The 24,554-nt window shown below is 35.9% G+C and overlaps 1 protein-coding gene across 1 annotated transcript; it reads left to right on the plus strand.

Annotated features, from left to right (window-relative positions):
- Positions 1-18,133: 18,133 nt before the first annotated feature.
- Positions 18,134-18,971, plus strand: LOC141679727 (uncharacterized). The gene is made up of 2 exons (XM_074486146.1): positions 18,134-18,470; positions 18,700-18,971. The coding sequence occupies exons 1-2, from the start codon at positions 18,134-18,136 to the stop codon at positions 18,969-18,971; spliced, it is 609 nt and encodes a 202-aa protein (XP_074342247.1).
- The last annotated feature ends 5,583 nt before the right edge of the window (positions 18,972-24,554 follow it).

A 24,554-nucleotide genomic window follows, 5' to 3' on the forward strand; every position in this document is an offset into this window, starting at 1 on the left:
TATCCTCCATAACTGGTGTTCTTCAGTTATTGCACATGGATTTATTTGGACCAGTTAATGTTCTTTCGATGTCAAAGAAGTGTTACTATCTTGTGATAGTTGATGACTATTCCAAGTATACGTGGGTTTTATTCCTTCACTATAAGGATGAAACACCACAAGTTGTGATTGATCATATCAAGTTGATCAAGTTAGATTCTAATATCCCTGTTAGAGCAATAAGGTCAGATAATGGAACATAATTCTAGAATTCACTTCTCAATGGATTTTGTACAGACAAAGGGATTACCAGACAATATTCAGCTCCTAGAACCTCTCAGCAGAATGGAGTCGTAGAAAGGAAGAATCGTACAATTATTGAAGCTGGAAGAACTATGTTAAGTGAATCAGGTCTTCCAATGTACTTTTGGGCTGAAGCTTTCAATACTGCATGTTATACTTAGAATCGAACTCTAATCAACAAGGACCTCATGAAGACTCCTTATGATATTATGAATGAACATAAACCTTCTATCCAATACTTTCATGTATTTAGTGCCAGATGCTTCGTGCTCAAGGATGGAGATGATCGTCGTGGAAAATTCGAGGCAAAGGCATATGAGGTATTTTTGTTGGTTATGGAAGAAGATCATACAGGGTGTATATCATTGATCAACACAAAGTAATTGAATGTGTCAATGTTACATTTGATGACACCAAACTCCCAAGTATCCAAACTGAAGATCCTTCTGAGAAACTGAAGTTTGATAATATGTTAGATTCAGAATCAGAAAATGATTAAGAACCTGAGGTTGCTGCTGGTGAAAAACCTGTTAATCATGATGATACTCAAGGTAATGGTGATGGAAATATTGGCAATAATGAAGATACCACTGCTACTGATGGAGAATCATCAAGTCAACCTGGCAACAACTCGGGGGGAGATGCTGAAGGATCAACTAGTTGGACACAACATCCCAATATATTTCAAGGTGAATCATCAAGATCAAATCTTCCAAGACAGACTGTCTGGAATAAAGCTCATCCTTTTGAGTTAAGTATTGGTGATCCAGATGTTGGAGTCAGAACTAGACGTGCTACTCAAAATGAATGTCTGTTCTCAGGATTTCTTTCCGAGATGGAACCTAAGAAGATTGAGGAAGCACTGACTGATCCAGATTGGGTGATTTCTATACAAGATGAACTCAATCAGTTTGAATATCAACAAGTCTGGAAACTGGTACCTAGACCTACACACAAGAAAGTTGTTGGTACTCGGTGGGTATTCAGGAATAAACTAGATGAAGATGGTGTGGTTACAAGAAACAAAGCAAGACTGGTAACTAAAGGGTATTCTCAAGCTAAAGGCATTAATTATGATGAAACCTATGCTCCAATGGCTAGACTTAAGGCCATCGGGATATTTCTGGCATTCACAGCATTCTCAAACTTTAAAGTTTATCAAATGGATGTCAAGAGTGCCTTTCCGAATGGAAAGATGGATGAAGAGGTATATATAGAGTAACCTCCTGGTTTTGAAAATCCAGATCATTTAAATTTTGTCTACTTTATTTTCAAGGCTATCTATGGTCTCAAACAGTCTCCGAGAAAATGGTATGACACTCTTTCTGAATTTCTTATTGAAAATGACTTTACTAGAGGTGTCATAGTGAAAACTCTCTTTTCTAAAAAGCATAAGAATGATACTATATTAGTCCAAGTCTATGTGAATGATATAATATTTGGGTCTACTAATGATAGTCTCTGTAAGAGATTTGCTAGGTTAATGCACAACAAATTTGAAATAAGCATGATGGGAGAGCTGAAGTTCTTTCTCGGATTACAAGTAAATCAAAGGTTAGATGGAGTATTTATTTGTCAATCCAAGTATCTCATGGAACTCCTCAAAAAGTACAATCTAGATGATTCTGCATCTGCAAGGACTCCATCATCTACAACTGTCAAGCTTGGACCATGTGAAAACTCCATTAAGGTAGATTTCACAAGCTACAGAGGTATGATTGGCTCATTACTCTATCTTACTGCAAGTAGACCAGATAATATGTATGCTACATGCTTATGTGCAAGGTTCCAAGCGGATCCTAGAGATATTCATCTCGTTGCTGTAAAACGAATCTTGAGATATCTTAAGGGAACACCAAATCTAGGTATTTGGTACCCTAAAGAATCTGGTTTGAACCTTGTTGGATATACAGATTCAGATTACGTAGGAAGTGTCATTGATAGGAAAAGCACCTCAGGGAGTTATCAATTCTTAGGTAGCAGGCTAGTCTCATTGTACAACAAGAAACAACAAACAGTTTCCAACTCAACGGCCGAGGCTGAATATATCGCTGCTGGAAGCTGTTGTGCTCAGATCTTGTGGATTAGGAACCAGCTAGGGACTATGGCTCTGTATTGAACAAAATTCCTATTCTATGTGACAATACAAGTGCAATAGCCATCACCAACAACCATGTGCAGCACACAAGTACCAAGCACATCAACATCTGGTATCATTTTATTAGATAGCACATCATGAATGGTACCGTTGAACTATTTTTTGTTCCAACACAAGAACAAATAGCAGATATTTTCACTAAACCTCTTGATGAATCCACATTTACCAGATTAGTTGGTAAATTGGGTATGTTGAATAGTTTTAGTGATTAATCTAGTTAATATCTGAGATATGTCTTGAATGAATTTACAAATAAATTTTTTCATGATTGAAAAATTCATTCGCAAATTTATTGTATCATTTATACCATATTTATTGCTTATTCTATGTAATTTTGTTATCTTATCCTATTTATTTATTCAAGTTATTAATTTTAATATCTCAAAATATTTTATTTTCTCTAAAAATATTTGTCTATGAATTTTATTTGCTAAAATTCAAAAGAAATCTATTTTTGGACTAAAATATAGTTATTTCTGAATATTTTAATTTTGTAAATATTTTCTGCATTTTTTCCATATTTATATTAGTCTTTATTTGTCTATTCTGTAATTGTAAATATTGTTTTAAGTTATTTTTTGCATTTTTATTTTGTTTTTAAAATCATTTTTATGTTTTTATGTATATAACTGCAATGACAATCGACAAGACTATTGAAATTGTCTTGCTGGAAGTCCTTCCAGTTTAACTTTGTTTACTTTAATTTTCATTATAGTTTTATACTGGCAAGACAATCGGTATGACAATAAATTGTTTTTCCAGTTATAAAACTTATATTATATATATTTCTATTTTCATTTTGTACTAGAATGACAATCGGTATGACTATCGATTGTCTTTCTAGTTTATTCGTTTTAAATTCCTAGTTTTGCCTAGTATGACAATCGGTAAGACAATCCTGAATTGTCATACCAGTTGTACTACTTAGGCGGTTGTAATTTTTTTGTTTTGTTTTCTATCATATCTTCTCCCCAGTCATCTGCTTCGTTTTTATCAACCTTCAATTGCAATTTTTGCTCGAGTTCTTACTCGGCTCACTTAAACTTTACTTCTGGGTATATACATACACGTGTATACATACAGAAGTGCTGCCAATTTTGTTTTAAAAAATATAAACCAGTTCTTTCATTTGAAATTGGGTGTGTTTTTCATTTTGTTCTTATATATAAAACCCCAATTCGTTTTTAGTACTCCATCTGGTATTGTGTCCTGGGTTTGCAAAATCTGTTCTTCTACTGAGTTTGTGGGATAAAAATAAACAAAATACATTTTTTTAATTTTTTTTGGATATAATTGAATTAATTCGAATTATTAATTATTTTTTTAATTCGAATTTTCTTAATTTAATTCTTAAAATTCTTAAAGTGTATGTCTTATTGAATATTTTAAAATGGCTCTCAATTTCCATATTATCTCGCATAATCATGTTGGGTTTTTTAATCCAGAAAATTGTAATTTTGAGAAATTTAAGCCATAGATTCGATTTTTGAACGATCATTCGATTGTTAGCTCCGCTATTAAATCAAATGTTCTATAAAATGTCGACTTGCTTAGACTGATTTGCACAACCTCTACTGTGGCCGCTGATTCTAACTCTTTTTCATTCACCATGGCAAACACACAGTATGTAGTTGATGAAACAGTTATCAATAGAGCTTTAACTTTTCCAATGGACAATTTTGTTAATTTACCCACTGATAATGAGATTTCAAACTTTTTCAATGGAATTCACTATCAGGGGGTGATTAATTTGACTAAGTTGTCTAAGTCAAATTTGGTCTCTGAATGGGATATTTTCTTCGATACACTTTCCAAAGTGTTTGCCAACTGCACTAAATCCAATTTTCATAACATCACTTCCACTTTGCAGTATATTGGTCTTGCGGTTGTTTTCAATCAAAGGATCAATTTTGGCAAATTACTTTAACCCATTATTCTTAGACGTCTCACTTCAGCCAAGCGCGATCATTCTACGAATCGTAGGGTTTCTTGCTACTACGCTCGATTTTTTATGCTTATAGCAGAACATCTTCTGACCCCTGAGCACAAGGCTCTTTTTGCAAACTCATCAGTCGCTGAACCACCTCCTGTAAACAAAAAGATCTACACATGACAAGACACAACCTTTAAATTCACGCACGTTCCAGTACTTGTATCTGCTTTCATGGTCGACTTCATTCCTTTACCAGTTTTTGATCTTCCCGGTCATGAACAGCAACCTCAACCTCCAGTGGTACAAGCCACCCAGGCACAAACTTCAGATGCTCTTCCACTGCAGGTAATACTTCCTGAATCTCAAACTATTCCTACTTCGGATGCAAGACCCCCAGTGGTTGATTGGGCTGACCATGAAGTTGTAGAACCACAGCTTCAATCCCAGGTCATAGAGCCAAACACAGAGTCACAACCTATCTCAAACTCTCCCCCACTGTCAAAAATGTTACCGAGAAGGTTAGTTGGAAGTAGTGTGTTTTTAAATATGGATGAACCCTCAGCTCTGCCTCCTCCCAAGAAGAGAAGAACATATACCGAGGCATCTGAAAGTCCATCCTTGTCCTCCCAATAGGACATGGACTTTGAAATGGCCATTGAACAGTTACTAAAGACATCCTCTCAACATGATGAATCTATTGAAATTCGCCATCGGGCCATGGCATCTTGTACTGAGTCAAGCACCCATCCATTACTCACAATGGAAGTAAACATACCAATAGATGACACTCAGGACACAAAGAGAGGAGTGCACATTGAGTCTGTTACAGTGCCTGCCATAGTTACGGTTCTCCCCTCCCAGATCCAACACCTCTGGCTCCCTCACAGGATTCTCCACTCGCAGATTTATCTGGAGAAAGTGGAGGACAACTCGGTCAGTCTATCCTGAAGCAATTCAGACATCTATTTCCCATTGCACCACCACTGACCTCTCTTGAAGAGGCTAGGGTGATTTCAATTGCAGGTGCAGAAGACCAGCAATAGGATGGCTCCTCACGAGAAATTATACTGAGAGAAACACAAGCACGTGAGTTGAGCGAACCAGGAATGAGAGATATTCAGGTGAGCGCACACACAGACACAAACACTAAAAACCTGTTAGCTCAACTTGCTAAAAGTCAGGATGAGGCTCATACATTCAAAACACAAGTGGTTGAACAGTCTTCTTCTTCCACCTCTGTCAACAATCAGCTGGCACTCATTAGGAATGATATCTCAGATTTGAAGACCACTATGATACCAAAGCTTAACTCCATTCAGGAATCTCCAACTTCATCAACAGAAGAGCAAACTTCTGCTTTCTCCATACTAGAATGAATTCTCTTGAAGACCTGATTGAAATGAACCATTCACTGGACTCTTCCAGATTATTGAAGATAGAAAATGGCATGGAACATCTCAATGAAGGGATGAAGCACTTGTATTTCATGAAAAAAAATTCTCAATGTCCTACTAAAGAGCAAATGACCTTCTTTGAAGGGCCGTCTGGTGGAGGCTCGGGCTCTGGAGGTAATAGAGGTCATGAATGGTCTAAAGGGAAATCTGTAGAGGATTCCTCAACTAAGGGGGAGAAGCAAGGGAGAAGTGGAAAAGGAAAAGAAAAAGATTCTTCTGCTGGAGAGACAAGGAAGGCTGATGATGTCTACTATAGTGGACAACAGGATGACTTCGATATTCTTGATGTTCCCACTGAAACAGTCTTGGAAGATAAAGCTGGTATCTCTAAAGCTGAAGAGGAAAGTAATTTTAAAGACTGGGAAGAGGAAGCTCTAGTGGATCCTGTTTTTGAGAAAGAGTTCCAGAAGCAGTAGTCAGAGTTGATGAGAAAAGAAGTTGAACTTAAAAAGATATCTCAGATTATTGACATGAAGAAAGTAATCCAAAGAACAGAAACTCTTGAAAAGCAACGTCTTCATGACATTAAAGCTGAAAAAAGAAGAAGAGATGTCAATCTAAAGATTGGTGTAAAATAGGATAAAGCAAGGAGAGTTCTTGATATACCTCAGCTGATCACGAACAATGATAGGGAGTTTCTACATCTTCTCGACAGGCTGGAAATTTCTAATCCAAATAATGACGTGTACATGAATGCTATCAAGACTGAAATCTCAAGGATCTCAGCTGCTTTTGACAGAACATTAAATGAAATGAGCATCTTTGTATATTGTCAGAGTAAAGGATCTTTCAAGGTATCACTTCACCTGTTTGAGAATCGTTCTTTATCTGAGATTTGGGTTCTTCTCAACAAAGTCAAAAGAAGCTCAGAATTGAATGAAGTCCTTCATGAAAGGCTAAAAGAGTTTTCTAATAGGGCTAGTCCTCAAGTGGTCAACTTACCCTTTCAAGTAAGATTCTTTAATTCTGACTGTCTTCAAATCTGCCATCTCGATTCACTATCTCTTAAAGACTACTCTGCTAAGCATCTTGTCTGGATGGAACATCATTTAAGAACTGCTGGATACTTATCTGAGTTGAAAACTCGAGCTGCTGATCTGATTCAAGCTTATTGTGGAAAGACCATCAAAAGGTATAATCAGTTTAAGAATAAGCTAAAGTCAGTTAGGGTTCAACCAGTTAGACCAGTCAGTTTCTCTTCAGAAAGGGATCGTGTCTATGACAAGGAGCTGCTACAAGATTTGGAAGAAGGTGAATTCAGAAGTGAAGACAACTGAATTCAAATAACTCAAAACTTAATGTAATATGCTTAGAGCTTAATGAATCAATATAGACAAATGTATTCATATGTTCAATCTAGAGGAACATCTATCTTGTATTCACTTGTAAATTTCTTTTAAAATCTGGAAAATGTTAAATTTAATCCAGAACGTTTCTTCTATTTACTTTGCATTTCTGTTTATATCTTTTTCTTATTTGTTAGTTGGATTATCCTCTAGGTATTTGTTGTTATTGTCTAACAAACAAATAAGGGGAGATTGAAAGGCATATGTCATAGCCTATTTGTTTATTCGAGGATTTAACTCAACTCAAATAAGAATGTAACAAGTAAATAGTGGTTCTATCGTCAAAGAGATCTCTCAAAGTAACATCTGTCAAAGGATTAAGAAACATTGTTCATCTACAGACTTGAGGAATTAATTCATTGGAAGAAGTTCAAGAAATTGATCAAGCCTCAGTGATATAAATCAAGATTGTGGATTTAATCAAGTGTTAGAGATCTTGTCAGGGTATCAGATAATTACAGGGTTTTAATCTGAAAAAAATCAAGTTATCAAAGTCAAGACATGAAGAAATGTCATAGAAGTTAGTCACTCATGAACCAGATAGTACGTCGAGTGTCAACATTGAAGTGGTAGAATTGATTCATAATTTTCAGAAGATTTTCAGAAGAATGGTTGTTGTTCAAGAGTAGTATTAATTCTCTATTAATTAATTAAGTCATATAATTTAATTAAGAAAATAAATTATATCTGCAAAGATTAATTTATTGATTAATTGAATTAATTGATTAATTAATTCTGAATTAATATTATGAATTTTTAGATTTGATTTTGAATTTATATTCAATATTAATTCAGCAAGACAATCATTTGAACTGGTATGATAATCAATTGTTATACCGAAAGTCATGCCAGTTCATTCAATAGTCATGCCGATTGTCTTGCCAGTTCATTCAATAGTCATGCTGATTGTCTTACCAGTATAATCAATTGTCATGCTGATTGTCTTGCTAGATCAACGGATTGTCTCACCGATTGTCTTGCCAATTCACAGATTGTCTTGCCAGCTCAGTTCAGTCCTATTGAGTGAATTATAAATGTCAAAAGCAGAAGATCATAAAGATTATCATTCAATACATTTCAACCAACTCAAGAACAAAAAGAAGCAGCAGGTGCAAAATATTTAATCTCTCAACTGCATTTTAAGTTCATTAATTTCTAGTCATTTAAGTTAAATCCAAACTACTAGAAATCATTCTCTTTTTCTTGTGTAACTATCTAGCGGATCAAAATCCCTAGAACTTAATCTTAAATTGCTTCTAGCATTTGATCTTTTTATTGCAAAAATAGAAAAAGTTCATGTCGAATTTATTCTAGATTTGTGGTAATTTATTTGAGATTAATCCATTGTAAACGATATCGTTGTTGTAACACCTTTCAAGTTTAATAATAGTTTTATTTAACTTCAATTTTGTTTCACTTTTTATTCCGCATTTAATTCGATTAAACGGTAAAGTTTGTATTCAACCCCCCTTCTACAAACATATTGGGACCTAACAATAGAGATAGCCGGACATGTTTTTCCTGCGAACCTTATTCCTTTCCAATTAGGCGAATTCGACGTGATCTTAGGAATGGATTGACTGACAAATTTCAGTGCTCAAATAGATTTTAAGGATAAAAGAGTAGTATTAAGTACACCTCAAGGAAAGAAAGTAAGGTTGAAGGGACAAAAGCAAACTCAGACATTTCTCACCTCGATGCAAGCAAATAAGTTGATTCGGAAAGGATGCGAGGCATATTTGGCGTATGTAGTTGATAAAGGTAGAGAAGTTTCTAATCCAGAAGACATCCAGTAGTAAGAGATTTTCTGGACATTTTTCCTCAAGAACATCCTGGCTTACACCTGGACCGACAAGTTGAATTTACAATAGACCTTGCACTCGGCACCGAACCCGTTTCGAAAGCTCCATATAGGATGGCAGCAACGGAGATGAAGGAATTAGAAAAGCAAATACAAGAACTACTAGACAAGGGATTTATAAGACCAAGTGTTTCACTGTGGGGCGCGCCCGTTTTGTTTGTGAAGAAAAAGGATGGGAGCATGAGACTTTGTATAGATTATCGAGAATTGAACAAGTTGACGATTAAGAATAGATACCCTTTACCTAGGATTGATGATCTGTTTGACCAAATCAAAGGAGCCTCTTATTTTTCAAAGATTGATCTGCGATCGGGATACCACCAATTGAAGATTAAGTTTGAAGACATACCGAAAACAACTTTTCGATCAAGATATGGACATTACGAATTTCTCGTTATGGCTTTTGGTTTGAAAAATGCACCGGCTGCTTTCATGGATTTAATAAAATCGTGTATTCAAGGAGTAATTGGACAAGTTTGTCATAGTTTTCATCGATGACATTTTAGTATACTCAAAAAAAGAAGTTGATCACGCACAACATCTAAAAATAGCTTTGGAAGTGTTGCGAAAAGAGAGATTATATGCCAAGTTCTCGAAATATGAGTTTTGGTTAACCGAAGTAGGATTCCTAGGACATATTGTTGGAAGTGAGGGAATTAGAGTAGATCCTGAAAAGAACAAGGCTGTAATAAATTGGGAGAGACCGAAGACGCCAACAGAAGTGAGAAGTTTTTTGGGACTAGCGTGATACTACAGAAGATTTGTAAAGGATTTTTCGAAGATTGTCGTACCCCTGACCAAATTGACAAGGAAGAATGAAAAGTTTGAATAGACGGAGAAATGCGAAAATAGTTTTCAAGAATTAAAGCAAAGATTGGTAACTGCTCCGGTTTTAGCATTACTAGATGATAATTGAGATTTTTTAATGTACAGTGATGCCTCTTACAAAGGACTTGGATGTGTATTGATGCAACACGAGAAGGTGATAGCGTATGCTCCAAGACAACTTAAACCACATGAACAGAAGTACCCGACTCATGAATTAGAGTTAGCTGCGATAGTGTTTGCTTTGAAACTATGGAGACACTACTTATATGGGGAAATGTGTAAGATATACATATAGGATGGCAGCAAAGGAGATGAAGGAATTAGAAAAGAAAATACAAGAACTACTAGACAAGGGATTTATAAGACCAAGTGTTTCACGGTGGGGCACGCCAGTTTTATTTATGAAGAAAAAGGACGGGAGCATGAGACTTTGTATAGATTATCGAGAATTGAACAAGTTGACGATTAAGAATAGATACCCTTTGCCTAGGATTGATGATTTATTTGACCGAATCAAAGGAGCCTCTTATTTTTCAAAGATTGATCTGCGATCGGGATACCACCAATTGAAGATTAAGTTTGAAGACATACCGAAAATAGCTTTTCAATCAAGATATGGACATTACGAATTTCTCGTTATGGCTTTTGGGTTGACAAATGCACCGACTGCTTTCATGGATTTAATGAATCGTGTATTCAATGAGTAGTACTTGGACAAGTTGTTATAGTTTTGATCGATGACATTTTAGTATACTCAAAAAAAGAAGTTGATCATGTACAACATCTAAAAATAGCTTTGGAAGTATTATGAAAATAGAGATTATATGCCAAGTTCTCGAAATATGAGTTTTGGTTAACCAAAGTAAGATTCCTAGGACATATTATTGGAAGTGAGGGAATTAGAGTAGATCATGAAAAGATCGAGGCTGTAATGAATTGGGAGAGACCGAAGACACCAACAGAAGTGAGAAGTTTTATGGGACTAGCGGGATACTACAGAAGATATGTAAAGGATTTTTCGAAGATTGTCGTACCCCTGACCAAATTGACAAGGAAGAATGAAAAGTTTGAATAGACGGAGAAATGCGAAAATAGTTTTCAAGAATTAAAGCAAAGATTGGTAATTGCTCCGGTTTTAGCATTACCAGATGATAAGGGAGATTTTGTAATATACAGTGATGTCTCTTACAAAGGACTTGGATGTGTATTGATGCAACACGAGAAGGTAATAGCGTATGCTTCAAGATAACTTAAACCACATGAACAGAAGTACCCGACTCATGACTTAGAGTTAGCTGCGATAGTGTTTACTTTGAAACTATGGTGACACTACTCATATGGGAAAAGGTGTGAGATACGCATATATTATAAGTCTGAAGTACTTCTTTACTCAGAAGGAGCTGAATATGAGACAGCATCGATGGTTGGAATTGATCAAAGACTACTATTGTTCGATACAGTATCATCCGGGAAAGGCCAACGTGATAGCAAACGCTTTGAGTAGCAAGGAAAGGTTAAATATGATAACAATACAGAAGGAATTATTTGATGAAGTTGAAAAATTACAATTAGAGCTTTGTGATCATGGAAGAGCGGAAGAAATGTGTTATGCCATTACTTTTCAACCGACACTACTAGAAAGGATAAAGAAATGCCAAGATGAAGTAATGACTCAAGAGAATAATCAATTGACAGGAGAAGAGATATGTACCCAAAAAGACGAACAAGGTGTGTTGAGATTCTCAACAAGAATTTGGATCCCAAATGTGACTGAATTGAAGAATGATATTTTGAAAGAAGCACACAACTCAAGATTTTCTATTCACCCAGGAAGTACCAAAATTTACCATGATTTGAAAAAGAATTTTTGGTGGTCGAACATGAAAAGGGAGATTGCGAAGTGGATTTCAAAATACGACACGTGCCAAAGAGTGAAAGCAGAACATCAGAGACCAAGTGGTTTGATTCAACCATTGAAGATTCCAGAATGGAAGTGGGAAAGTATTTCCATGGATTTAGTAATGGGTTTACCATGAACACGTTCTGGACACGACGCAATTTGGGTGATAGTTGACCGCCTTACGAAATCGGCTCATTTTCTTCCAATCAATGAGAAGTCTTTGTTAGACAGACTAGTTCATATGTATGTAAGCGAAATTATGTTACGCCATAGTGTACTTATATCAATAGTTTTGGATCAGGACCCGCGATTCAACTCGAGATTCTAGAAGCAATTTCAAGAAAATCTTGGAACAAAATTAGACATGAGTACGGCATATCATCCACAAACCGATGGCCAAAGCGAACGAATAATCCAAACCATTAAAGATATGTTGTGAAGCTGTGCAATTGATTTTTCGGGAAGTTGGGACGATCATCTACCACTCGTAGAATTCTCGTATAACAATAGCTACCATTCCAGTATTGGCATGCCACCGTACGAAGTGTTATATGGATGAAAGTGTAGAACACCGACGAGTTGGGATGAAGTTGGAGAAGGAAAGACAAAGGAAGTACGGGGACCCCGCCCGGAAGGATGTGAAATTTGAAATTGGGGAAGCTGTGTTGCTAAAAGTATCACCATGGAAAGGTTTGACCTGATTCGGTAAGAAAGGGAATTTAGTGCCAAGATACATTGGACCTTTTGAAATCTTGAACCAAGTAGGGAAAGTTGCTTATGATTTAGCCTTACCGCCACAATATCAGCACGTGCATAATGTATTTCATGTTTCATTATTGAAGAAGTATAATCTAGACACCAATCATGTGATAGAGATTGAGCCAGTAGAAATTCAAGCCAATTTATCATATGAAGAGCAACCTGTGTAGATACTGGATCGACAAGAAAATATTCTTAGAAATAAATCAATAAGTTTGGTGAAAGTATTATAGAGGAATCCAAAGATCGAAGAAGCAACCTGGGAGTTGGAATCTGAAATTCGAAATCGGTATCCTCAATTATTCTCCTAGATTCTGAGGACAAAATTCTATAAGGGGGAGAGGATGTGACGACCGATAAATATTAGAGCTATTTTTATAAATGCGATATATATATATATATTCCTAAATATTCTATGTTATAAGGCCGATTATGCGAATTCGTTATATATTGTGTATAATTTTATCGTATGGCATTGCGAATGTTGCTGGAATATTTTTAAGTGTATAGCTTTTGTATGCGAGTAAGATTTTCGTTACGCGATTAAATAAGTAGCGCGATTTGATAATATTTGAATAGTTGCGACTACGCGATGAAGTAATAATTGAGATTCTCACGATATAGTGATATTTGAATAAGTTTCGAATAGCCGGATAAATTATATTCTAATATTGTGGAGTAGAGTCAATTTATTTGCAATTGCTTATGTGATTTTTAATGTGTTAGTTATATGTTTCATGATTTATTAGTATGATAATATTAGAAAAACTATTTTAAATATAAATTCTTTTGTTTAAAATTTTTTGAAAACAATTTTATTAAACTTCTAAAATCCCATAGTATTTATGCTATTAATTTTGTGATTTATGGATTTATATTTTAATTACTATAATACATTCTTTTTTAATTATACTTTTAATAGTTATTGAATTACAAGTGTGCCCTTGCATGCAATTTCCACTCAAATAGAAGTCAAGGATAGGACCGTGCTTTCACTCCCCACTAACTCCATTTGACCAAGCAAAAGACCAATAAAACCTTTCATGCAAAAGTTGGCTATTAGTGGATGAAGGACAAAATAGTAAGTTCAAAATCCACTACCATTTTAGTGAGATAAAAATAAAATTATACACTCCACTCACTTCATTTTATTCACCAACACCTCGCTCCACCCTCTCTTCTCTCTACTCTCTCTCGGCCGCGCCTACACCCCCTCCCCTCTCATTTTTTTTTCTTCTTCATTTCTTCATCTTCTTGCATCTTTCAACTCCTCTGCGTAAAGGACAATTTCACTTGGTTCTATATCATCATTCAAGGTTAGTTTCTTAGTTGCATGTAGTTAAAGCCAATGGTTTAACTTTGATTCTTGTGAATCTAGAGTTGAATTAATTGTGGCTTATAAAACTTGAGCAGGAGATAGTCTTGATGAAGTGTTTTGCTTCTACTTTCAAGCCATAATCTTGGCCTCAGGCATTCGACAATGACTCCTAAGGAGCCAAATGAAATTTTGTGGTTTGTATGTTAGTTTTATTTATTTTCCAAAAAGAAAGAAGCTTTGCATGTAACTTTTAAAGAGCCTATGATCTTTTAAAATTTATTTTTACAAAGTTTCTATCCTTGCATGCTATGGTTTTCACACTAAAAGTTGAAGTTAATGCTTGCATGTCGTACTATAAGTGATATTTCGAACAAATGTGCTATGTGACTTGAATTTGAGATTTTTTGCAATGCATGCCTCGATTTTTTTCTCTAAAATGATAATATGCTATGTGCCTTAATAAGTTATAATTAAATCTTGTAGCCATCAAGTTGTTACCATGTGTTTTTGGTTCGAAAATTTGCTTAGAAGTTTACATGTAAAATCTGCTCTGCTATGCTCTTTGTTTTTGCCTCGGTAAATGACTATTATGGGTAAGTTTATGCTCAAATTTTTCCATAGAATGATAGTTAATAGGGTTATGTACAATGTAGGATAGATTTGTGGGCTTTCATGTTAGTTTTAGTGTTAATATGGGAATTAAGGTGGAAGGAGGTACACTAGGCACTTTGTAGCAGAATTTTTCACCATAAGTATAGGCTGATTTAGGTGAGTTTTGGTAAGGCCTTGCTTGGCTAAGTTTACTGGAGTTAGGAATTGAGTTGTACTTGATTTCAGTGGCTTTGATTTGTTAAAAAACTTGTATTTAGGTAGGTGCACACACATATTTCCGAGAGTAACTCAGAACAGGGTAAAATTGCATGAGATTGAACTTTGGTCGATTATAACCATGCCTTAGGCTAGGCGTTCAAGGGGCCTTGGCTTAAATAAGTATAATGCATCCCTAGGAAGCTTAACAAACCTTTAGAATTAAAAGTTTAATGGGAAAAGTTGGTTTTATGTAAGTAAAAACAGAGCAGTTTGAATTCTAGTGGGGGCTGGGCAAAGTCAACTTTGGGCAGAAGCTTAGAGAGGCCTCGCTGAGGCCTTGGCCTGAAACAAAGTTTGAGAGTTAGGTATAGGTCTTAAGAATCCATGGGAAGTGGTTTTGTTAGAAGTCCCTGTGTAGATGTCGATATTTTTTCCGAAGAGCACAAGTCATGCAAACTGATGCTCGCATGGGAATTCGATGAGAGTATTAATCTTTGTAAACCTTTAGGAGTAAGGTTCCTGAGTTTTACCAACTTTATAAGTTAGTTTAGAGTCTTAAAACCCTTTGGGAAATTATTTGGAGTGAAGGCTCAAGGTAGAAACAGCACATTTCCACCAAGGCACCCGAGGAGCAGCCCTCAAGTGGCATTAGGGAACTTTAGTGGTGTATGTTGTGTTTGGGACTTAGAAGTGAAGGGTCTGAGTGTTGCATAGCATCTTCTGGTTTAAGTTAAGGTCAGAATAGATAGATTGAAGCATTTGTGATAGTTCTTATATGTTATTTGCTTACGTGCTTAGATATTTAGGTGATAATTGCTAAGTATCATATGCCATGCCATTACATTATTACGTGAATATGTGGATTACTTGAATTGTATGCGATTAAGTTATGTGTAATCATAAGTTTGTGTAATCGTAGTTATAATAGGGGTAAAGGTTAGTCTAGAAGCTTATAGGCGTATAAGTTGATAAAGGATGAATAGTAATGAGGTTAATATGATGTGTAGGTTCCGAAGCGAAGGGGAAGACTCGTGCTATCAAGATCGAATAATCTTAGAACTTTGAAAGGCATGTAACTTACCTCTTTATTCTTATAACTGTTGCATATATATACATTTCCCATAAATGCTTAGTTATAACAACCCCATGTCCATAATTATTTCAAATACTTCTGTTAATCACTCTTAACTTGATTTATACTTTACCTTTAAATGATCTTCCCTTGAATCTAATTCAATTAAGTTGATACCCAATCTCTCCCCGACATCCATGTTATAAATCAATAAAAATAAAATAAATGTTTTCTTTTCTTAGTGGATTAGACCCAGACGCAAGTCATTTTCACGTTATTGATAGGCTCACATAAGGCATATGGATCCCATTATATTTGAGAACCCAGCGAGGTTCGGGATTACCTCGCGGCTGATCACCATCTGTAATTCGTAGTGTACTCCTAAAATGATTTTGAAGATTTAATATTTATAACATGATTCCCGATGCCATGATACCATATGCCATGTTTTGATTATTATGATTCTACCATGCCTTTATACTATAACATGTTTCCCGATATCATGATTTGATATAGCATGTTTCAATTGCAATAATTTTACCATGTCTTGATATTATAACTTCATGATTTTTATTGTGATTCTTACAAGATCCATAACCCCTTGATTTATGAACTCGTGATAATGTCCTGCATAGTAGAATTATTAGTACTTGTTGAGCGTTGTAGCTCATTTTCTTGTGTTTAACCCTGTTCTACAGCTAGCAATCATGGTTCGTACCAAGAAGACTGCCCGTAAGTCAAATGGTAGGCAGGGTGAAGACCATTTGAGGGCGCAGGTAGAATATATTTATATATTATAGGCGGAATCCGCTAGTATGTAATCATGGTATTAGTTAGAAGGGTTGTTCCAAACTCTGAACTTGTAAAGATCTTGGGATTGTTATTATTTTGGTTGGGTTGTATTAGATCATTATCATCCTTTGGACTTATACGTTTGTAATAATTATGGTTCTCTTTTATTCAGTTTGTGTGTGTTGTAGTTTGGGGTGTAACATGTACTTTGTAACCGGATCATTTCAGGAAGACTTTTTTTGCACTTTATTTCATGTTCGTACTTTATTCGCACTTTTCATTTGAACTAATGTTAAATTCGCACTTTGATTATCTCCATAATATTTCCATCTCATTACCATGCTATATACTTGCTTAAATAGAACCTTGTTGTTTAAATTCTATCGATTCCTTTAGAACTTGATTGTGTCAAATCTTTCCCTAAAATTTTCCTTGAATGAGACCTTATTACTTGATATTTACCTTTGTTATAACCTATGTTTGCAGATATTGAACTGTGAATAAACCTTTCTTGTCTATATTCAGAATCATTCCTCCTCGTAGAACTCGCAATACCAATACCGTGGATCATGAAGATCCACCACCCAACTTGGCTCAACTCATGCAAATACTTCACCAACAATCTATTACCTTGCTCAACAACAACAACTCCTTCAGCAACAACTTCAACAACAACCACCCCCACCACAACCAACCCCTACAACTTTCAAATCATTTCAAGCTGTGAAACCACCGGAGTTCCATGGAACTTAAGACCTGTAGAAGCCCAATCTTAGCTTAAAGCGATGGATAAAGCTTTCACGCTAGTGGTTGTAAGTGGAGAAAAGAAGGTTGACTATGTGTCTTATTTCTTGAAAGACGAAGCGAACTATTGGTGGGAATCATCCCAGTGCTTTAGAAGAAGAGGAAGTTATCACTTGGGATAGATTCAAGAAGATTTTCTTAGGCAAGTATTTCCTGAGGTATATGCAGACTCAAATGGAATTAAAGTTCTTTGAATTGAAGCAAGAAGGAATGATTTTAGGAGAGTACGAGAAGAAATTCACTAAATTAGCTAGGTTTGTCGGAGATTATGTGGACACGGATGAGAAAAGAGTGAAGAGGTTTCAACAAGGATTGAATCCTTGGTTATGAAGCAGAGTAGTTACCTTTGAATTGACCACATATGCGGAAGTGGTCCAGAAGGAGATGGTAATTGAAGGAGAAAGCGATCAAAATTTGAAGGAGAAAGAGAGTAAGAAAAGGAAGTTTGGCAATAATGGAGAAGGATCGGCTCAAGGGAGCCAAAGTGGAAGGAATTTAAAGAAGTTTGGATATCAGAATCAAGGAGGACCCCGAAGATTTAAGAAGGGTGATAATAAGAGTTAGAAGAATATTATTCAAGGGCCAAGTGGACAAAAACCCCAGCAATCAATAAATCAGGAGTGTAAATTCTACCACAAGAGACACATGGGTAACTGCAATAAGGTTGACATCGTTTATTAAAAGTGCAATTCGAAAGGTCATTATGCGATTGAGTGCCAAAACCCGAAGCCTTCTGTTATATGTTTTAAGTGTGGAAAGACCGGACACTTGTCGAGGGATTGCAAGACCCCCAGAAACAACAAGTTGATGCAATTGATGGCCGCCCTTTACAATCAAGCAAAGATATCTTCTGTTCCAATTCTTCAACTACCTTCAAATCAACCTTCTGAATTTGCAACTCCAGTGTTTCCTCCTTCCTATCCTGCTCAGACCCGAACATTCAACATGAATATCAAGGATGCTGTTCAGAATTCTGAAGTTGTAGCAGGTACGCTTTCTGTCAACAACGGCAATGCTAAAGTGCTATTTGATTCCGGAGCCACTAGATCTTTTATATCTGAATCTTTTGTTGGCAAGTTAGATTGTGAAATTGAATTGTTAGTTGAACCTCTATCTATCATTGTGGCTAATCAAGAACAATTATCTGTTAAAAGTATTTGCCCCTAGTGTAAAGTAGAGATTTCAGGCTATAGTTTCCCTGCTTCCCTTATAACTTTTCGACTAGGAGAATTTGATGTTATATTAAGAATGGATTGGCTAGCAGAGCATGGTGCTCAAATAAATTATAAGAAGTAGAAAGTGATTCTTAAGTCCCCTCAAGGAAAGAAAGTAGAGTTCAAAGGACTTGAAACAAGTTAAAACATTTTTGACAATGATTCAAGATAAAAAGTTGTTCAGACAAGGATGTGAAGGGTATTTGGCTCATGTAATCGATAGATCTAAGGAAACACCGAATATAGAAAGTATCCCGATATTTAGCGAATTTCCCGATGTATTTCCGGATGAACTTCCTGGATTGCCTCCTGACCGTCAAATTGAGTTTTCTATTAACTTAGCGCCCGGCGTGGAACCTGTATCGAAGGCACCTTATCGTATGGCACCAGCAGAAATGAAGGAATTGGCCAAGCAGCTACAAGAGTTATTGGATAAATGAGTTATAAGGCCGAATGTATCTCCGTGGGGGTGCTCCTGTTCTGTTTGTGAAAAAGAAAGATGGAAGTATGAGACTGTGCATCTACTATAGAGAGTTGAACAAATTGACAATTAAGAACAGGTACCCTTTACCTCGTATTGATGATTTATTTGATCAACTTAAGGGAGCAGCTTACTTCTCGAAGATTGACTTACGATCAGGATATCATCAATTAAAGATTAAGCCAGATTACATACCAAAGACTGCTTTCAGAACCAAATACGCACATTACGAGTTTCTAGTTATGGCATGCGGATTGAAAAATGTGCCAGCCGCCTTTATGGATCTGATGAACAGAGTATTCAAGGAGTATTTGGACAAGTTTGTCATCGTGTTCATCGATGACATTCTAATATACTCAAAGACCGAGGAAGAACATGCTGAACATCTGAGAATAGCTTTGGAGACTCTAAGAAAGGAGTAGTTATATGCCAAGTTTACGAAGTGTGAATTCTGGCTACGAGAAGTTCAATTTCTAGGGCATATCGTCGAAAGTAAAGGTATTCGAGTTGATCCCGCGAAGATAGAAGCTATAATGAATTGGGAAAGGCCGAAGACCCCGACTGAAGTTAGACATTTCATGGGATTGGCCGGATATTAACGAAGATTTGTGAAGGATTTCTCAAAGATTGCAGTACCATTGACAAAATTGACCCGAAATAATGAGAACTTTGAATGGACGAAGAATTTTGAAAAGAGTCTTCAAGAATTGAAGCAGAAGTTAGTCACCCCTCCATTATTAGCCTTGCCAGATGATCAACGAGACTTTGTAATATTCAGTGATGCGTCACACAAAGTATTGGGTTGTGTATTAATGCAACAGGGGAAGGTGATAGCCTACACATCAAGAAAACTTAAGCCTCACGAGCAAAGGTACCCAACACATGACTTGGAACTGGTTGCAATTGTATTTGCTTTGAAGTTGTGGGGACATTACCTATATGGAGAGAAATGCGAGATATATACGGATCACAAGAGCCTGAAGTACATTTTCACTCAAATAGAATTAAACATGAGCAACGAAGATGGTTGGAGTTGATTAAGGACTACGATTGCCCGATCAATTATCATTCTGGAAAAGCGAACGTAGTAGCGGATGCATTAAGTCACAAGGAGAGATTGAGTATGTTGATTTTGGCCCAAGAGTTATCAAAGGAATTTGAGAAGATGGGAATTGAGATTCGAGCCCCAAGTGCACCGACGGACATGATTTGTACAATGACTTTTCAACCAGGATTATTAGGAAAGATTAAGAAGTGCTAAGAAGAAGTGATGAATGAAAGGATGAATGAATTGACTGGAGAAGAGATTTGCACCCAAAAATACAATCAAGAAATTCTAAGATTCTCATCAAGGATTTGGATACCGAATGTGAAAGAATTGAAGAATGAGATTTTGAAGGATGCTCATAACTCAGAATTTTCTATTCACACAGGAAGCACAAAAATGTACCAAGATTTAAAACAAAACTTTTGGTGGCCGGATATGAAGAAGGAGATTGCTCAATGGATTAGTAGATGTTACACTTGCCAAAGGGTTAAAGCCGAACATCAGAAACCGAGTGGACTAATTCAACCCTTAGAGATACCTGAACGAAAGTGGGAGCACATTGCGATGGACTTCATAGTTGGATTACCAAGGACAAATCTAATCACAACGCTAGTAATAGTTGATCGATTGACTAAGTCGGCTCATTTTCTACCGATCAACGAGAGATTCTCAATGGACAAGCTGATTTATATGTATTTAAAAGAAAATTGTTACTCGTCATGGAGTTCCAGTATCTATTGTGTCGGACAGAGACCCTCGTTTCAACTCCAGATTTTGGAAGCAATTTCAAGAACATTTGGGAACTCGACTCAAGATGAGCACTGCCTATCACCCACAGACAGATGGACCAAGTGAGTGCACGATTCAGACCATAGAAGACATGCTGATATCTTGTGGTTTGGACTTCAAAGGAACCTGGGATGAACATTTGCCCCTAGTAGAGTTTTCGTATAACAATAGCTTTCATGCCAGTATTGGAATGCCTCCGTACGAAGCACTTTATGGAAGGAAGTGTAGATCACCTATTTATTGGGATGAATTTGGAGAGCGAAAAATAATTGGCCCCGAACTGATTCAACAAACGAAAGAAGTGGTAGATTTGATTCGAAATCGATTGATCGCGGCTCAGGATAGACAACGAAAGTATGCTGATCGACGCAGAAATGACGTAGAAAATGAAATAGGAGAAACCGTTCTGTTGAAAGTGTCTCCCTGGAAAGGAATAGTTAGATTTGGAAAGAAAGAAAAGTTAAGTCCAAGATTTGTCGGACCTTTTGAGATTTTGGGTAAAGTCAGAAAAGTGGCATACGAGTTGGCCTTACCGCCTTAAATGCAGCACATACACAACATTTTCACTTATCATTGCTTAAAAAGGTTAACCCCAATGCCAAATGTATTATAGAGAATGAACCAGTAGAGATTGAGCCAGATTTGTCTTATGTCGAGCAGACGGTTAGCATTCTAGATAGAAAGGATAAAGTGCTAAGGAATAGAGTAGTTCCTTTAGTGAAAGTTTTATGGAGAAATCCCAAAGTTAAAGAGTCAACATGGGAATTAGAAAGTGATATGTTAGATAAGTATCCTCATCTGTTTTCTTAGATTTTGGGGACGGAATCCTTAAAGGGGGAGGGGGAAGGTTGTAAGACCTGTAAATATTTGATATTAATGTAATATGATAATCTGTTTTGTGCTATTAAATTTTTGTGTGAATCCAATGTGTTCGTATATATTCTTCCTTGTATGGCATTCTGAATACCGCTAGGTTATTTAAGCGTATAATTTAGTATACGCAAGCTAATTTTGTTACGCGAGTAATTAATATTTGAGTTTTTATAGTTGCGATTAAGCGATATATTATTATTCGGCTTAAAATCAAATTATTTGCATTTTCTTATGTGGCTTGGAATATTTATTATGGTTTGTTTAATAGAGTATTGACCTTAGAAAAATTCTTGTAAAATATATTCTTGTTCAAAAGTTTTGAAAACACTTTTATAAAACTTCTAAAATTTCATAATATTTATGCTATTAATTTTGTGATTTATGAAGCTATATTTTTTTTACTAAAATTCATTCTTTTTAATCATACTTTTATTAATTATTGAATTACTAGTATATCCTTACATGCATTTAAGCTTATAAGAGAGTCCAAGGCTAGTATTGTCCATTCCAACCCACTAACTTGCAAGATTACCTCTTTAACATTGCATGCATTTTTGTCACTATTAGCAAGAAGGATATTATTTTACATTCCTCATTCCACTACCTTTCTAGTCAAATTAAAGAGACAAAAACCAAGTGAGTGCCCTCATTTTCATCAACACACCCACTCAAACACCCTTTCCTCTCCTCTCTTTACTCCCTCTCGGCCGAAGCCCATCCCCACCCCTATTCTTGCCATTTTCTTCATTTTTCTTCATCTTCTTTCACTTTTCAAGTTAGTCAAGCCAAGAACTTCATCATTTAGTGGAGTGGCATCATTTTGAGGTGAGTTTTATGCTTGCATGTTGAAGAAGCCGAGGTTGAGACCTTGGTTCTTATGAACTTAAGGTTGCAACCATGGTGGCTTATAGAATGAACAAGATATGATCTTGGGGAGGTGTTACACTTCTATTTTACCAAGTCATACTTATTTTTCATAAACATTTGGCAATGATTTTTGAAGTCTTGCTCTTTATAAATGTTATTTTGTTAACTCTAAACCCTTGCATGCTATTTTTCCTTCAAGATATCTTAAGTTTAGTACTTGCATGTTGATTTAAGCACTTGCATGTTGGATATAATACTTGCATATCAACTCAAAAGTGATTTTCAAAGTAGAGACCATACTTGTTGATTTTGTGCCTTGATACTTGACTTGTAAGAGATTGCATGATGTGGTCTTTGGTTATAAAATTCTAGATAAAGTATTCCAAGATGATAAGTGATTATATTCAGTAGATATCAAGTGATTATTTTGGGGTTATAGTTTGAATTTTTCTTAAAAACTTGAGGACATGATGTTACTATTATAGTTGATCTTTTAACCTCTTGATACTTTATTTTTATGAGTTGCATGCTATGGTCCCTTGATAAAATGCTAGTTTAAGTTATATATGATGAAATGAGCTTAAGGTCAGTAGGTGTCATGAAGTTACCATGCATGTATACTTCGAATTCTTGCTTAAAAATGCTAAGTGATGGCTTGTCTTGTGATACGTTACCTTACTTTTTTTTATAAGAGAGCTTCATGCTAAATAAAATCGCAAATGAGCCTTATATGTTGATAGTCAGTAGGTATTAGTGTATTTTAGGACTTTACTTGTTTGATTGTTGAATGTTATTTGGGTTCGGTGTAGTAATGGGAGTTAAGGTGGAAGGAGTCGCATTGATATTAGTTGGACATATTTTTGTATCAGAAGTTTAGGTCACTTTAGGTGAGTTTTAGCAAGGCCTTGATAGGACTGAGCTCAAGGGATTTGGGACTTGGGACTTGGTTCATACTTGAGTCAAGTAGCTTTATATTGTATAAAATCTTGCATTTGGTTATGCGCACACACACAAACCCGAGAGCAACTCAAAACCGGGCAGATTTGGGTAAACTTGACTTTTGGTTGATTATCATCATGTCATAGGTTAGGCCTTAATGGGGCCTTGGTCTAAATAGATGTAATGAAGTCTTAGGAAGCTTAAAAAGTCATTAAAACCAATAATTGAACTAATCAAGTGAGTTTTAAGATGGTAAAATCAAGGCAGTTTGTAAATCAGGGAAGGCAGTTTTGTGTCAACTTTCACTTGAGGCCTAGGGAGGCCTGAGTGAGGCCATTGAGTCATTCCAACTTTGAGAATCATTTTAGAGTCTTAATAACCTTTGAGAGTTGGTTTGAAGTGAAGGCACAAGGCGGAGATACCTTATTTCCACCAAAACACCCGAGAGTCACCACTAGAGTTGCCTTTAGAAGCTTTAGAGAGGTGCGTTATATTTTTCTGTCTTTTAAGTGATGCCTTGATGTCAAACTAATTTTTAAAGTTATATTAAAGTCATAATAAGTCATTGAAGTCATAATATAGCAAATGCCCAGGGTAGAACTTCATATTTTTTCCAAGGCATACAATTGGTGCCAAGGTGTGCATTTGGTAAAGTTTAGTAGTATGCATTGCATTTGTGAGTCATTTGAGGTGATGCATAAGTGTGCCTTACGAAATTTAGGTTGAGTTGAGGTCTGTTAAGGAGGATTAAGAGTATTGGTCATGATAATTGTATGTATTTGATTAAATGCCTAAGTGACTAAGGTCGTAAATAGAATCTAAATGTGTACTATTAACTAAGTAATAAATTGCCATGTCATTTCTTGCTATGTGTTATGTAATTTATATGGTGCATATATTATTTGTAATTATTAGAATTTAAATGTATATATATATAAGTGTGTATATATGTATATGCATATTTATAGTATACACAAAAGGTTAGTAGCAAGAGATGTAATGAGGATACTATTTATCATAGGTTCA

This window comes from Apium graveolens, chromosome 8 (genome assembly GCF_009905375.1).
Source record: "Apium graveolens cultivar Ventura chromosome 8, ASM990537v1, whole genome shotgun sequence".
Lineage (NCBI taxonomy): Eukaryota > Viridiplantae > Streptophyta > Magnoliopsida > Apiales > Apiaceae > Apium > Apium graveolens.